The sequence below is a fragment of the Fistularia commersonii genome, chromosome 20 (genome assembly GCF_037954325.1).
Source record: "Fistularia commersonii isolate RoL2024-O1a breed Wild chromosome 20, RoL_Fcom_v1.0, whole genome shotgun sequence".
NCBI classification, from domain to species: domain Eukaryota; kingdom Metazoa; phylum Chordata; class Actinopteri; order Syngnathiformes; family Fistulariidae; genus Fistularia; species Fistularia commersonii.
This window is the reverse complement of record NC_141303.1, coordinates 9,711,459-9,726,997: the sequence shown is the minus strand read 5'-3', so window position 1 is coordinate 9,726,997 and position 15,539 is coordinate 9,711,459. Positions and strand designations below refer to the sequence as shown.

At 38.3% G+C, this 15,539-nt stretch overlaps 2 protein-coding genes across 3 annotated transcripts; both read right to left on the bottom strand.

The window, feature by feature from the left end:
* Positions 1–1,934: 1,934 nt before the first annotated feature.
* ppp4r3a (protein phosphatase 4 regulatory subunit 3A) lies at positions 1,935–13,088 on the bottom strand. 2 transcript variants are annotated; one of them, XM_086167199.1, is made up of 15 exons: positions 11,980–13,088; positions 11,686–11,741; positions 11,495–11,593; positions 10,748–11,365; positions 9,900–9,977; positions 9,699–9,815; positions 7,921–8,037; positions 7,565–7,696; positions 6,984–7,086; positions 6,705–6,863; positions 6,429–6,598; positions 5,635–5,777; positions 4,254–4,444; positions 3,562–3,773; positions 1,935–3,121 (listed from the first exon to the last, which is right to left on the bottom strand). In XM_086167199.1, exons 1-15 carry the CDS (start codon positions 12,119–12,121, stop codon positions 3,002–3,004), a joined length of 2,457 nt encoding a protein of 818 aa, XP_086023325.1. In that variant the 5' UTR covers positions 12,122–13,088; the 3' UTR covers positions 1,935–3,001. The 2 variants fall into 2 exon arrangements, with proteins under 2 accessions (XP_086023325.1, XP_086023327.1); XM_086167201.1 differs by having other exon boundaries at positions 5,635–5,774.
* A 596-nt stretch (positions 13,089–13,684) lies between these two features.
* On the bottom strand, positions 13,685–15,503 carry erh (ERH mRNA splicing and mitosis factor). Its single transcript, XM_086167347.1, has 4 exons — positions 15,346–15,503; positions 14,817–14,904; positions 14,487–14,607; positions 13,685–14,404 (listed from the first exon to the last, which is right to left on the bottom strand). Exons 1-4 carry the CDS (start codon positions 15,346–15,348, stop codon positions 14,302–14,304), a joined length of 315 nt encoding a protein of 104 aa, XP_086023473.1. The 5' UTR covers positions 15,349–15,503; the 3' UTR covers positions 13,685–14,301.
* Positions 15,504–15,539: the final 36 nt, after the last annotated feature.

The following is a 15,539-nucleotide window of genomic DNA, read 5'->3' as shown; positions in this document are numbered from 1 at the left end:
TGTGTTTAATTTTAAGACACTGTTTTTTCAAATATTCTATAGATTTCCTCATATTTTTTTCATTTTGTTTATTTTTTTTTGGCCAAAGGTGCTGACCCCCTCATCATCACTATCATCTCCTCTGACAGCTCCATGGGATTTTCTGGACTCTGGCCTGATAACAAGTCACGTTTACAATCACCTGTCAACATCGGCCATTTCAAAGGGAACCATTTTTACTTGAAAACTGAAATTACCCCATTTCAACTTTATTTTTGAAATTGCAGCTTGTCAAAAAAGCAAAGATGATCTATTTTCAAAAATGAAAAGAAAAAAAAATACATGTCTTGTTCATTCAGTCTGAGATGGAATACAAAATACATTAAGAAGTAGTGGTTTATATTTTCAGTTCAATGCCAACTTTTATGGGTTGGGTTTATAGTGTGATAGACTAACACATTTGCATGAATATCAACTTATGTGATTATTCCAGCGCAAGTTGATAACTGGCAGACTGGACGCTTGAGGAGCTAAGCCAATCAAAAGAGCTGTCAAAGAGGCTTTTCATTGGCTCAGCGGGAAGCTGGACAGCAGCGTCTCTGATGGTGACTCTTCAGTCTGGCAGACATACAGGCGGGCAGGGCCGGGTGAGCGCTTTGGCAATGGAAGAGGAGCCGGCATTCTGGTGGAGCAGGCCTCTCTGGTGGCAAAGAGTAAGATCACACACACACTCTGCCACACTCCTGCTGAGGAGCAAACAGAGGCTGGCAGGGAGGGCTGCTCTTGAAAAGCTGCCGTTGTCTAAAGATGGCTTTCATGTGAATGGCAGCCTTAATAGGCGTTTGTGTGACAGCTGAGCAGTGATCCTCTTCTGTTGGGTTTTAATTAATAAGCAATGTTTGAAGGCCACAATGCACTTGGAGGGACAACACAGTTACTCATTGGTGGCCTTGATTCTGTTTGTTTTTCAGTTGCTCAAACTCCCACTGAGGTGACCACTTAAACTGGGACCTGCTGCAAAATCATTTTCACTTCCTCCATGATACACTAAGATTATCTCCAAAAATATTGCTGTGAATTTACTCCATGTGGATTTAGAATCCTTTTTTTGAAGAGCTAATATCCTAACTAGTCATTTTAAATACATTTTCTCAACTACAGTTTTATCTTTTTTTTATATGACAATCTGGACAATATTCAGAAAGTTTTGTGACAGAACAATCCTAAAATCAAATATATCTTCATTTTTTTTAGTTATTTCATCATCCTGGAGCATCTAGAGTTAAGGTAACCCCTTTGTCTGGATAATCCTATCTCTATTATCAATACTAATACTTTCCAGAAACCAATTCACATTAAATATTGAAATGAGCACAAGTTGTACCCTGCTGTCACAAGACCTACAGTGTGTACAAAAAAAAGGAAACCGGGCAGGAGGATTTAATTTGCTGAAAGAAGAAATCTTATAGATTGAGTGTGCCACCTGGTGGAAAAATAAAGAAATCAGCCTGGTGGACAAGAAAAGACGAGTATATTGAGTGTCATCCATAAAATTCACCATGTTCTAGCAGTATGAAGAATTAGATGGTTCAAATAACCTTGAAAAACATGAGCATGTAACAATCTGTGAAAATAAGGAATTTCCAGTTTTAGAGCAGCAAAAAATAGCTTTATATACCTAGGAACACATTATTCCAAGTGTACCTGGCAATATTCAGACCACTGTTAGAGGAACTGTGAAAAAACCCTTTTTGAATTCACCAAAAGGATGTGTTTTAGGAGAGAATCAACCATCAACCTGTAACATATGACAATGAAGGTCCTGAATGTTTAATGATATCTGCTGAGCCTTTAAGTTGTCTGTGCTTCAACTGAAATGTTGAATCATTGTTGCACAAAGTCAACCATGTTGTTTAAAATGCAATCAGAAAACACTTGAGTTATTAGGACAATTGGTGGTAGGACTTCATACAGCAAGTATCATTTTAATGGTCCCAAATATTTAGAACAACTAAGTGTACACTCATGTAAAAGGAAAAAATTAGAAGATATGACAAAATGCATCACATCTAGAATTCCACTCAATCTTTAATCAAGACGTGATTACAAATTGTCCAAAAAATCTGCAGTTTCAAAGGGCAAAAAGGGTAAAACTAACTCACCTACTGAGGTCTTTTTAAAAACCTGTTCAAGTGTGACTGAAAACATCCTGAACAATTAAAGGCAGGTTTTTTTGTTGTCATTTACAAAAAAACAGGAGAACGATTTAGACAAATAGAGAACAAAATTAAACTGACGAAACTGCTGGCTTTTTTTTCTCTTAAGAGAAATAATGTCTGCTGAGGAACAACGACACTGATGACATCATCAAATGACAACAAGGGCAGCTCTTGGCTGCGTGCTGCCTTCCGTCTGGTCCTATATACTAACTTAAAAAAGGGGACATAAAGCAACAAATGAGAGAGAGAAAGAGTAGAAGGGGAAAAATAAGGAGAAAGAAACAGGAAGGAAGTGGATTCTGAAGAGTGTATGTGCGTATGCGTATGTGTGAGTGTGTGTATCTTGTGTGTGGTGGTTGTGGTGTTCTGGGTCTGAATTGGCTGACCCATCTGGGCCACTGTGATGTCCTTCCCTGAGTGGGGGGCGGGGGCAGTGGGTTATGGTCCAAGCTTACAAGCTCTCTTGGATTTCAGTCTCCATGTACATGTGTTTTTGTTGGTGGTCATTTCCTCCAGTTCCTAAATTACCAAGCTATGACCTCTCACATACAGTTCAAGTCCTCTGAAGATCTTTTTTCTAGTGTGACCTTTTGTCCCCCTTGAGTTTCACTTTTCAGATGTTTTTCCCTCCTGGTCTCCTGATTGGCACTTGTATGAATTGAGCTGGTCTGAGGAGGCTTCAAATAGATTCAGTCCTCTCCTCTTTGGACCACCAGCAAGGTGTGTTTCCAGGTTTGATCATTCCTCTGTGAAGTCTACTTTGCATCTGTCCGAAAGGAGCACAGGCTGAGACCGCCATGTCTTTAGGAGTTCAGTTTGGACTTTTTTGAAGGGGGCAGAGGGTCCTCTTTACTCTCCCCATCTTCATCCTCTTCCTCCTCATCGTCATCATCAGGATAGTCCACAAGTCCCACTAATCCTCCCTGCAGAAGACAAAGAAATGCAGAAAATACAATATCATCTGTTCAATTTACCAAATTACTGCAAGAAATTCAATGGAGTTGCTACCTAAAGTTTGCGAGCAGTTTGATTTTGGCTCTAAAAACAATGCAATGTGCCAAGTAGGAAATTATGTGGATTGTCAACAATTATGTTCGATCCCTTTTATTTCTTTAGTTGTGCAAAGGTCTTTGGAAAAAGCTATCTGACCTGCAAACCCAGTCCCTTCCTTTTAACATACAGAGGCAATTCCAGGCTCTAATGTCTAAATAGATCTGACCACAATGAACCCTCGCAGCACATGTGATGACCATTTGTTCTAATTCGCAAAAGACTGTGAGAGTTGTTCAAAAATTAACAGCCCAACTGTGATTCATTCAAGTAAATGTTTGCAGCAGGGTTTTAGAAACATGTAACCATATACCTTTGTGGTTACAGCTGTGGTTGAGGGTGAGCTCCGTGCTCCTGAGCCTGGAGATCCTGGTGACCCAGGAGAACCTGGGTTCAACGAGGCAGCTGACGGAGGACTTGACAAGCTGGTCTTAGTGGATCCAGAAAATGATAGTTTGAAGCTTGGGTTCTGTCTGCCTGTCAAGCTGGACTTTCCTAGTACTTCTTTGTCATCTGTGTCTTTCACTGGTGGAACAGATTGAAATGAGATTGTTATTTTCAAGTATTTGTAGTCTGTTGGAAGTTACTGATTTTTCAAAAGATGAAAACAATGTTGATTATGTTGTCAGATGTGCGAGACCACTCTTTTTTTTTTTTAATATAAACTATATGAAAATTATGTTGAGTTTAAAAAAAAAAAATACAGAGCTGTAATTAAAAGTGTTGTACAATACAAAGACCATAGGAATATCGTGCTAAATCCTTTTAAACTAATTAACAGTTAATATACTAGTCCCCCAGAAATGTTGTTTAATTGATTTTTTTTTATTTTTACTATGTTTCTTATAAAACATGCGGTCTCTTTCATAGTTGCAATCACTGCATAGTAGGGGAAAAAATCTACATGAATCCCTGGGTATTCAACTTTACAAGATTACAAAATGTAATACTTGACTGCTTAAAAGACGATCAGCTTGATTTAAACAAAGGAAAAAAACAACTTACATTTTTTTCTCTCCATGAACTTGCTTATAGGTTCCATGAGGTCTTCCTCGCTCTTCATCTTGTCTGAAGGGGGAACTACAGCCTCACCATCCTCAAGGTCATCCTCATCTGTGTTAAACCACATCTCCTCTTCATCCTCTAGAGTCCGTGCATCACGCCGGAAGCGGTGGTTCCTCAGGATGGAACGCATGCTGGAGGAGAGTATATTTATTTATTTCAAATTAGCGGTCAGAAAGACAATGAGTTCTGAAGCACCAGCTTCATTCTCTCCCCCATTCTATAGCGACTGGGTAATACCAGTGTGCCAGCTTGTTTTGTTTTTAATTGTGTTCCATTTGTGCTCCTCAACCATGGTAGCAATACATTTTCATCAAATAAAAGGACTTGCTGATAGCATAACCACAAATAAACCTAAAATGTTTATTTCATGGTTTCCACCCATAATTTTTTAAAATTGTTGCATTCACAGACCAACTGTATACACTTACTGGTCATTACACCAGTAATTAGTAGTTCCAGACATAGTACCTCAAAATTACCAATCACTGAAACATTTAAGGAAATGGCACTGTGACTGACAAGTCTTATTTGGCAAACTTCAGTCCTGCACCACTGCCAGATGCTCTTAAAATGTTGTTTAACAGTTACAGTGTAAATAACATCAGCCTAGAAATGCAACACATAAGGCAGATGTAATAAGGTACAAATTACTGTCTGAATGATAATATATCATTAATAGATGTTTTGGAGATACGGTCAGAGGTGCCAGACTCAGCTGGTTCTAAGAATGGATAGTAAATATATTGGTCTAATGCTGGGATTAGAGCTGCCAGGCAGGAGGTCCAGAAGAAGACCAAAGAGAGGATTTATGGATGTAGTGAAAGAGAGCATGAAACTAGTTGGTGTGAGAGAGGAGGATACAGAGAATATGGTTAGTCTGCAGTCCTGTCTTGCCCCATACCAATCATTCTGATTTTACCAGGTTTGATAAATATCTGCCAATTACGATGAGTTATTGAAAGTGGTCTGAGTTTGACAGGACCAGACACCTGATTCTTTTCTATTTTCTTCAAATTACCAGGGATACACACAAGGAATTGAATGCAATGTATTAATGACTGCAGTTAATTTATTATTAATCTATTTTTACATCTATTACAATGTTATATCATGTCTATACCTAAGGGCCTCAAGGTTTGATGATAAAACCTTTTGAGGCTAGGCTCCTTTCAACAAAACACTCTTACACTTGCAAGATTCTTGTACCTACTGTAAAAACAAAGAATTGAACTTTCTGAATACTAGGAAGGAAACCGTCTGACAGCTTTTTGAAAAATCTGAGTAAATACTAAAACTAAGAGTCTTGATATTATTTACTCACCTGTCAAGTTTGGGGTTGTCTTGTCGTTCTCGCTGCTGTTCATACCGCAGTTTTAGGCCTTTAAATGTTTGGACATAGTCGACATCCTCCAGAGCCTTCCAGTAATTCTCTACTATATGAGCTGTGAGAGATTTCACATCCTCCTAGTAGCAATGGGAGAGAAGGATGTAGAGAGAAGGGGGTGTGGTGACCCAGTAAAAGAGCAAGAATGGGGTGGCAGGTTTGGAAAGAAATGGGTAGCAGAGTTAAGAATAGTGGCAAGGCAGAAGACAATGGAAGAAGAAGAAAGAAGCAAGAGACAGCAAGAGAGGGAAAATATACCAAACAAGTTAAATTGACTCCACAGTAAAACATTTAATGTCAAACAGACTTTTACAAGCCCAGATTTGTGAATGTCTATATTCCATTTGCTATCTTTTATTGGGACAATATTATGCTTGTTTTGGGGTCTGGAAACATACTACCAGACAGTTTACACAGAAGATATACACAAAAAGAGAAAAAAAATCTATGTTAAGTATACTCAGTTTTAAGCATAATTGCACACACTCAATGTTTCAACAATTGATTTGGGTTGATTCTAGGAATAAGTGAGGGAGCTTTGGTATGATAACTCTAAGAGAGGGATTTGCTTCTTCAAGTACTTTTGGTCACGCTGGCTATGAGTGCCAAAGGTAGTTCAGACTAAATTCATTCAAACCAACACAGCTGGAGGAAAAAAAACAGGATAGCAAACAAAAAAAGCCAAAGTGTACAGATGGGTAAAAAGGCATGTGGATTTGAGCGATACTCACCACACGGACATACTCAAACATCTCAATGATTGCTGAGTTCATGAGATTATAGCGAGAACCATTGTTGAGGAAAGCCTTGATGACAGGTTCAAACAGAAAGTTTCTCATGATATAGCGATTGTAGAATTCATCCTTCAGACCAATGATCCTTCTCATGAAGCGTAGAGCACCTGGGAAGATGAAGACAGAGGACCCTTAGTTTGAACAAAAGCTTCAAATGTTCTCCAAGTTGTTAGTCTTACAACATAATGTAATAATATCTATGTAGCCACTTACATAATGCCAAGAAGGCATGCTGAGAGGCAGTGAGCACCAATACCCTCCTGAGAATGTCCTTATTGATAATGTAGTTTTTAATGTGATAGGTGTGGTGCTCTACACAGAATGTTAGGAGTTCCAAAATCAAGGCCAACAACTGAGATGTTTGAAAATCATCTAAGGGGAAGAAAGAATGGTCAATTTTTAAAATATGTACTATTATTTATGATTTAATTCCTCTAAGTATTACAATAATTTAACTTCTAGAAATATTGTTATCTCATTCACATCCAATACCTTTGCTAGGTTTTTCCTCTGTGGTGTTGGCCAACAGTGGAGCTGAGAGGACGTGCATACAGTGCTTGTAAAAGAAGCTCAAGAACTCCGTCTTTTCTGTTTTCTGTTGGGAGAAAACAATGCTAATTCATTTTTGCTTCTTATTAAGATATTAATGTCAAATGAAATTGCCTAAATAAATTTAGTGTAAAGCCTTTTTGTAGTGCCTATAAGGATTGCACTAATTGTGTCAGTTAACATATGGCAATGCAATTAGAATATAAAACAACCTTTCCTTTTGGGATAAGTAATACAGGACACCATTTTTTCAGCTCATACGTGAACAAAAATAATCAATCAATAACAACTGTAAGGATCAGAATCAAAAACTAGATGTGAAGTTCAAGGCATGAATAATGCCACGAATAAACGATCATTTGTTTTCAAAAGTTTTCATTCAACAGAATCCTGAACAAATTAATACATTAACCCGTAAACCAAACTTGTGACAAACAAATCACTTAATACCAACAATAGTTTCCAGTTGAAAAAAATTGTTTAAATAGTAAAGTTATTTTGACAGATCATTTAAACATTCTCACATTGGCAGTAGCCAGCATGTTTTCTGGGTCCACCAGAGTTCGTAGCAGGCCCATCAGCTGCACTGCCCCTCCTAATTCAGGGTCTGTGTCACAGATCATGTGTTCTATGATAAGGTTGATCAGGAGGATGTCCTAGAAGATCATAAAAAATAATAAAAGAAAATTTAAAAAAAATGGAAAAACAAACAAACAAAATAAAACAGTATGCATCAATTTGTGTAGTAACCATGGTATTACTTTAAAAATCATAATGCTACTTGCAGTGAATTACCCTATTACAGTTTCAATGTTTTAAAATTATTTTGGGAATCACTATTCAACCTACAAGAAACATGTACATTTCACTGTATACTCACGTCATCATTTTGCTGAGACTCTTGCATGACGAATTCGCGTACCATGGAGGGGTTGTACTCCACCAAATAAGAGAAGATATCTGTGGCTGCCCCACGCACCTGAACATCATCCATTCCCTGTTTAAGAGATTTAAATTATATATCTGTGTAACCCTCCCTAACAGAGATAACTGTAAAGTTTATGTATCGTCCCCCCCACACACACGCACACTTTTTTTCATTGTATAAAAATGTTTTTTTCAGGTAACAAAAGAATTGGACACAAATTAAACTTGCCCTTCTGGTAGATACTATGACAGAAACTAGTAGGTCGCAATCTGATGTTGAAAATTACCGTACACAAAAAAAAAAACAGTAGGCGTTACAAATTACAATATCAATCATTATTTTGTAAAGAATAAGAAATAGGAGACAGGATCTTTAGTTTGTCAATAAACAAAAACACAGTTGAATATGCTCCAATTTCCAGTCACAAAGGAAAATGGTGACAGACTGTGGTGAGAGTCCTTTACCAGGCATTTACCCCCATGACATACATATGATGTGTGATAGGTAAAACAATAGCATTGATCTCAGCCATAGGAACATAAAGAATAGATGAGAAATGTAGAAAATAATCTTCTGCGATTACAAACATTTATGTCTGGGGTCTCCCAGGATTTGTGTGACATTCATCTCACAACTATATCATTGGTACAATGAACACATATCCCATGATTCTTTTGGAGAAAAAATTACTATAACTCCATAAATTATACTGTGTGGGTGTGTATATATAAACACACGTATATTATTTATATATGCATACATACATACACAAGCAACTATACATACATGCATAAAAACATACACAAACAGGCGCAAATACATATTCCAACACACACACACACACACACACACACACACACACACACACACACACACACACACACACACACACACACACACACACACACACACACACACACACACACACACACACACACACACACACACACACACACACACACACACACGTTTTTATAATATCTATCAGGCTAAAGCAAGTCATACTAAAACACCATTTATCAACCAAGCCCAGTGGCTTGTGAGGTATTAAAGGCATTTCATTTTTTTTTTTTTTGGAAACATATTTTAAAAGAAAAAAAAAGTTGTTGGACAAAAATATTTGTACATTGTCTTTTTAACTATAGCCACTATTTACTGTATACTATTAGAATTATTATTAGAATTGTTGATCGTATTACTATCATTATTGTGCAGTAACAGAGGGCATAAGTGTGGAACAATAAGTCTTGATTGAAAACAAATGTCATTGTAGCATGGGTAAAGTAGAAGCAATTTGTTTATGGAAGAAGATTCAGCTCTTGGACACAAACGAAGGTACTGTGTCATGCTGTGAGCCCTGAACCTATATGAATACAAATGTCAGGGTGAACTTAAAGCTGTCTTTACAAGTGGAACTATTAGTGTTAAAGCATACACACTTGCAAATGTCTAGTAACACACATAGTCAAAGGGAATACAATCAGAGCACATGGACCATTCTTGATTTGAAGATAGTTGGTATTCCACCTGTACCAATTGTTGAACTCTTTCTACAAGTTGACCCTAACATACACGAGTGCCACTGTGCCACAATGGCTTCTGTCTTTAAGACAAAGAGAAGATTCTTTCACAGACATTTGAAGGTTACATGTTACATATTACCTAATGGAAAACAGTTCATGATACCAAATGGTTGCTATTACATTTTATGTCAGAGCCTCTGTACTCACCAGTATGACCTCTAGTGCAGGTAGAATGCCCATGTTTGACAGTGTCTTGAAAAAGGCGTCTCTGTTTTGAGGTTGTAACGTTTGTGAAAATGCACAGAATTCCTTCAGGAAGTTTACCTATAGGAGAAAAAAATGCTCTGTAAAAGGGGCACAGGGGCAACATGTAAAATTTGATCACTTTACCAGGGAAAATTGCCGTACCAGTTCATGTCGTTTGTCATCATCTGTGGCCTCATCTGTTAGCTGTGCAAAAAGATCTGTCAGGAACTTTTCATCATCCTGACATCAAAAAGGATGGAAAAGGTGTTACTGGCATCAGAGACATATTGCAAGAAATAAAGACATTTTAACCATCATACTTATGGAAGATCATTTGTCTACTGCACCAAAATCTATACAACAATGATCTATCTTGAAAATTTGTGTTAGATACCATGACCCTAGAAAATCTTAATGTTCTAAAAACAATGAAAAATTACTTACAGGTTTAGCGTTTTGATATAATAAAAAAAATAAAAATAAATGCAATTTCTATTACAACTGTTAAATTACTCTTTCAACTAGAATACAAGCCTATATACAAAACCCTTAAAAAACTTCCTATATGAATGACAGATCATTGGGGGGGGATCACGCCAAAAAAACTCAGTTAAAAGCTCATTTAAAATTAAACACTTAATTGAGCTAGTTCATGTTTGATTAAGACGGAAACAAGTAAGGCTTGATGTGACAAGTGATTCACACGACACGTCTCAATCTCTATGGAGCTAGATGTTCATGAACACTGCTGAGGTGATACAGTATAATAACAGAAAGGTCTCATGACCATAAAAGCTGACACAAAGGGTAAAGCACAACAGGCACAAATGAAAATGTATGCATTATCCTTGAATATGTTTGTTATTCAATGTAATTGAACATTTGATTTGAAAACTAATTTCTAGAATTTTGTTTTCACTATGTTTGGTTTAATGTAAATATGTGACTCCAGATATTTCTAATCCCAAATTTTCCAGTGGCCAACCTAGTAACAGGTCTCCTAAGCTCACCTGAAGCATGCCCACAATCTCCACCTTGTTGAAGAAGATGAAGGAGTGCAGGGTGGACAGCATGTTTTCCTCAAAAACAGAGGGAGTAGGCAGCACCATATCCTGAATGTACTGAACCCTATACGTCTGGTGAATTTTCTGACGCAGTTCAGGATCTGAGATGGGAATCACCTCCTTGAAGCGTGCTGTCTTGGTGAGAAACTCTCTGTGCCGCCGTGGCTGTGGGAGTGCTGGGTCAAACTCCAGGCAACCAATGACGTCCATTATACACTCATCAGAGAACATGACCTCAAAGAGTGCAGTGCGATTGAGGAGAAAGATGCCTTTAATTATTTCATACAGGTGGTGCAGTCCCTCTCTGTTCTCCAAATCCTCACACATGCGGAAAAGCTCCAAGAGCTTGCGAATGTAGCCCTCATTCTCAACGGCCAGTGCTAGTTTCTCACGTCGCAGTGGTGATGGAAGTGACGAGGCCACCAACTCAGCCAAGTCCTCCAAGCGGTTCAGTTCACAAGGTGGTAGCTCCAGACCAGGCGATGACATATCATCAAAGCGCTCCTCTTCCGACTCATCCACCACATCTTGGCTAATGTCCACGGATGGGTCTTTTCCCTGCACCTTGAAATACAATAGAGATTAAGATGTCAGATAAAGCTAGTGTAAAAAGTAAAAAAATAAAGTAAAAAAAAAAAAAATTGCGCACACACAAAAAAAGGAAAGAAACACGCAGGCACAAGAAAAAGTTACCTGGCATATTTTCTCCCAGATTTCATCACAACCAGCTTTCTCCTGGAAGCTGAGCGCCAAATCATAATTTTCAGCTTCTGACCATACTATCAATGTATCCTTTCAAAGAAAGTATAAACAATACGCAATCAATATACAGTGAAAAGAAATCTTTGTCAACATGTGTGCAGAGTAGCATACTGTGTGCTGACCTGTTGTTTCTGGTAGGCTGTGTTTGGGTTTATTTTCGACTCCAGCAGTAGGGAACCTTTTCAGAGATAAATATGAAACCAATATTAAAGTTGGGCATCAGTATGCACAAAGTCTCAAACTGCAGGACAACAGGGGGAAATGACGTTCAATATCAGCGATGCTTTTTCCATCTTACTGTGGATATATGTTTATATATATTATTGTTTTTTTTTATACAACACACAAGCAGAAGTACATGACGATAACAGTGATCAGGAAACGGGCGATCTGCAGATTGACACAAAAGAACTCACCGTCACTTTCTGCTCGAACCAGTAGAGATGTGCCTTTCAATCTCTCCACATAGCCCGAGGAAACGTGTCCAGTCCCACGATCGTCCCACTGTCTGTCCTCATTGAGGGTATAGACTTTGACTCGTCGACGAGTGTCCGTCATCCTGACAGGTGATTTTAACCGGTCCCCACCCCTCCCGGACCTTCGTGGCTGTTACGGGGTGTCCCCTTCACCTAGTAACGCCACAACTTCAGTTCACTTTTCCTGTCTACAATACAGTAGCGTTAACAACTCCTATCACGGGTCAATCTGACCGAAAGGTCTTCAAAGCAGCTTAAAAATATAACGAACGGTTGATTATCACAGCAGATCCCTTGATCAACCCCACAGTTATAGTCACAATATATACTATATTCTATCAAAGTTATCTCCCTGGAACAACTGGTAACACACGACTTAAAATTAGCTTGCATGTCAAAGTAGCAACCTAATTTGCAGTGCGGATGGCATTGACGCTGAAATCTTTAATCGATAAAACAATCATATAGAAAATTCAAATTCGTCGCACCGAGTGACGCGGAGAATTCAGGATATTCCCGACGGCTACGATAGCAGAATCAATAAGCTGTCCCCGCTTACTAGTACAGTTTGTACGCTTGCGGAAAACGTTAGCCCGATGCGTTAGCTAGCAGCAAACCTAATGAGTCCGCTTGATGTCCGGAAGGCTAACTAACAACGCTCCATACAGTACTTGACGCTTTGAAGTGAAATGACCATACCTACGCACCGACATTATTTCACATATGAGGATTACAAACACCGCGTTTACCACGGACTAATGTTTCTATTTGTTTCCCAACACGCCAGCTAGCTAGCACTAGCTGCTATTTCTTCCCCAAGTGTTCCGCCATGTTCTGGCTCGGGGCCGCGGAGAGACAATTCTCTCCTTACTGGTATTCATGCATCACAAAAAATATGCAAACCCAAAAACTGTAGTAGTATGATTGTTTCGAGATTTCGCTTCACATCACAATGCTATTTGCCATTCATTCCCGACGTCTTGCTAAGATATTTGCTAACTGCCCCCCCGTGAGTATTCAGCCATCTTGGGCCCCTTCATAGTCAGCACGGGGTTTCCAGCACAGCAACAACAGGGCAACCCGCCACATTTAAAGGGGCAGTACATAAACCCGACGAGACGTCCATAGTACGGCTACAAGAAGCTACTTCTCAGTCGTCATATTTCATATGATGACGCTGTTGCTGAACTTTCCTCCAAATAACGTAAATATTTTGAGTTGTTCCATTGTTAATGGGCTACGTGTTTTTGAAGGGCAGATGAATCACAATCAATCAGATATAAGCTGTTGTTCTATTTTGTTCTGGTACAGTAAACAGTTTGTTATATACGTCTCTACGGATTCTCTGACTACTCTGTCTACTTCTCGAAAAAGGTAATTTCGATGAGGGGAGATATGTGTTTCACATTAAAAATTATTACATCAAAAAAATAATACTGTAGCAGAGACTCGGTGATAGAACAACATCCAACACTGAATATTCCACAGACAAAAATATAGGACAATCAGCTGGCTAAACAGCAACACATATCACTGGTAATTTAAAAGTGTATTTTAGTTTGTATTCAGACATGCCTCTATTATGCTAATTTTAAAACAGAGCACGTATTCGTGGTCATTCTGCACGTTCAAGAATGGAGAGCAGTAGGAAAGGAAACGTTTATTACAATTGAAACAATGGAGATATCAGGAGGGACAAGTTAAGTTGGATGCTATGCAAAAAATGAACTGTTTACAAAAACATTAAACACATACAAGTGCAGATTATGTAAAACATACCAGATTGTTTGTTGAGGGGTAGGTATTGTGATAAGGTAAAATGCTTGACAGACATAACCTTGTGAAAATGAATCACTTGCAATTCACATATACCGTATTTTCAAAAATCAACTACATATTAAAAGGTATAGAAAAACTTGATGACAACATTTCAAAAACTAAATGCACACTACCAATTTGATGAACTAAATGGTTTTTCATTCAGCCTATGGAGTTTTCTCCCAACAGGGGACCATCATCATTAATAAGTTAGTTGTAAATGGCATAAGGCACCAATTACAAATATATGTGAGCTGCCAACTATGACCCAACATCAACAGAAAGACCTAATTTACAATCCCTGCCTCTTGAAATGTACAAAAGAATATGCGAAAACCCATCCCTAAAACTGACAAACATGTCCTTACACACAGAAGCTGTTGAAATGTAGTGCAGCATAAACTCTTTCCAGGTATGTGGCAAGACAACAGGTAGCGCTTCTCTTTATTTTCCCGCCTGCTGGGCTTGACGTCGTAGCAGGACGTATATCTTCTCCTTGATCCAGTCTTTGTTGTACGGCTGGTAAGTCTGGGTGTCCGCCCTGTACCTATATAAAAATCAAAAGCAAAAACACACTCAAAATGGTTTGCATTACACCTAAATTGAATTGCTAGCTCAATCACACTTACACAAGACAGCTCAGATCTGCCAAGTCATCAATGAAGTCAAACAACTGGCTTATGTCGTAAGTGATGGAAGGGCTATTTGGATTCATCCTCTTCAAATGCTCTTCATACATTTTGCATACACCTGCATGAAAGGTACAGGACAAAGAATAACATTTAGATAAAATACCCCTTTTAACCCACATATAAACTTACAAATAAAGACAAAATAATTCTATTTAAGTGGCTTGAAATTTATCCCTGTACACCATGTTTTACAATAGTCTTAACAGCGATAAAAAGCGGCATCTCTGTATTTTGGTGAAAAACAACTTTACACGTAATAATACTAACCTTCCATGCATTCATTCACCGATTCATAATCTGCGTATGTGCGGCCCTCCGGTCTTTTGGTTGGCTGGACAAGCAAAATTGTGTGTGACTGGAAAAAAGACATTTATCAGTAAAATAGACACAAACAAATAACATTAATTTCTTCAGCATCAATTCTCTTTGGGTTTGCAATCGGTGCGGGATTTTGTGTCACCTTCTGATCTATGTACCAGCCAAACTTGACGGAATTTGCCCGTACGAGATATTAATGTAAGTTACAGTCAGCTCTCAATGTATTGAAGACGTTTTTATTTTTTAGATTAAATCTACACATATCGTTCGTAATTACGGTTAGTGACCAGAAAAACAGTATTGACTGTTAAAACTAATGTTTTATGTCCATTCCAAATAGTCGTGGAACTTAATTCATGTCAGGTTGCAGTTGAACATTAGCCTCGTAGCCATTTAGCCTAGCTATGTTGAATTATCAGCAGCTTTTATGCGAACATTTCAAATAATTATCGTTAAAAGGAAAAAAGCATCCACCTACCATTTTGTGTTGAATGCAAATCCGATCTGTCGATTGGGAAAGTGAACTACAGAGATACACCCGTGGTAAAATACAGCTAAGCAATTCTCTTAACGACGAGGTTATTCGTGGTAAAATATGTGAAGGAAATGAAACAGTCGACTTTCCGGTTCTGAAGTGAGAAACATTCAAAATAAAGTTTGCTCTTCAAAATA

What these genes read in the sequence shown, in the direction of transcription:
- ppp4r3a (XM_086167199.1), bottom strand. Translation starts at nt 12,121, where the DNA reads ATGACGGACACTCGTCGACGAGTCAAAGTCTATACCCTCAATGAGGAC. An exon ending in ACATGCTGGCTACTGCCAAT is followed by an intron (nt 7,087 to 7,564) that starts GTGAGAATGTTT and finishes TTCTCCCAACAG; the next exon opens with AAAACAGAAAAGACGGAGTT. An exon ending in TGTTTGAGTATGTCCGTGTG is followed by an intron (nt 5,778 to 6,428) that starts GTGAGTATCGCT and finishes CATTGCTACTAG; the next exon opens with GAGGATGTGAAATCTCTCAC.
- erh (XM_086167347.1), bottom strand. An exon ending in GGTGAATGAATGCATGGAAG is followed by an intron (nt 14,608 to 14,816) that starts GTTAGTATTATT and finishes CCTTTCATGCAG; the next exon opens with GTGTATGCAAAATGTATGAA. An exon ending in GCAGATCTGAGCTGTCTTGT is followed by an intron (nt 14,405 to 14,486) that starts GTAAGTGTGATT and finishes ATTTTTATATAG; the next exon opens with GTACAGGGCGGACACCCAGA.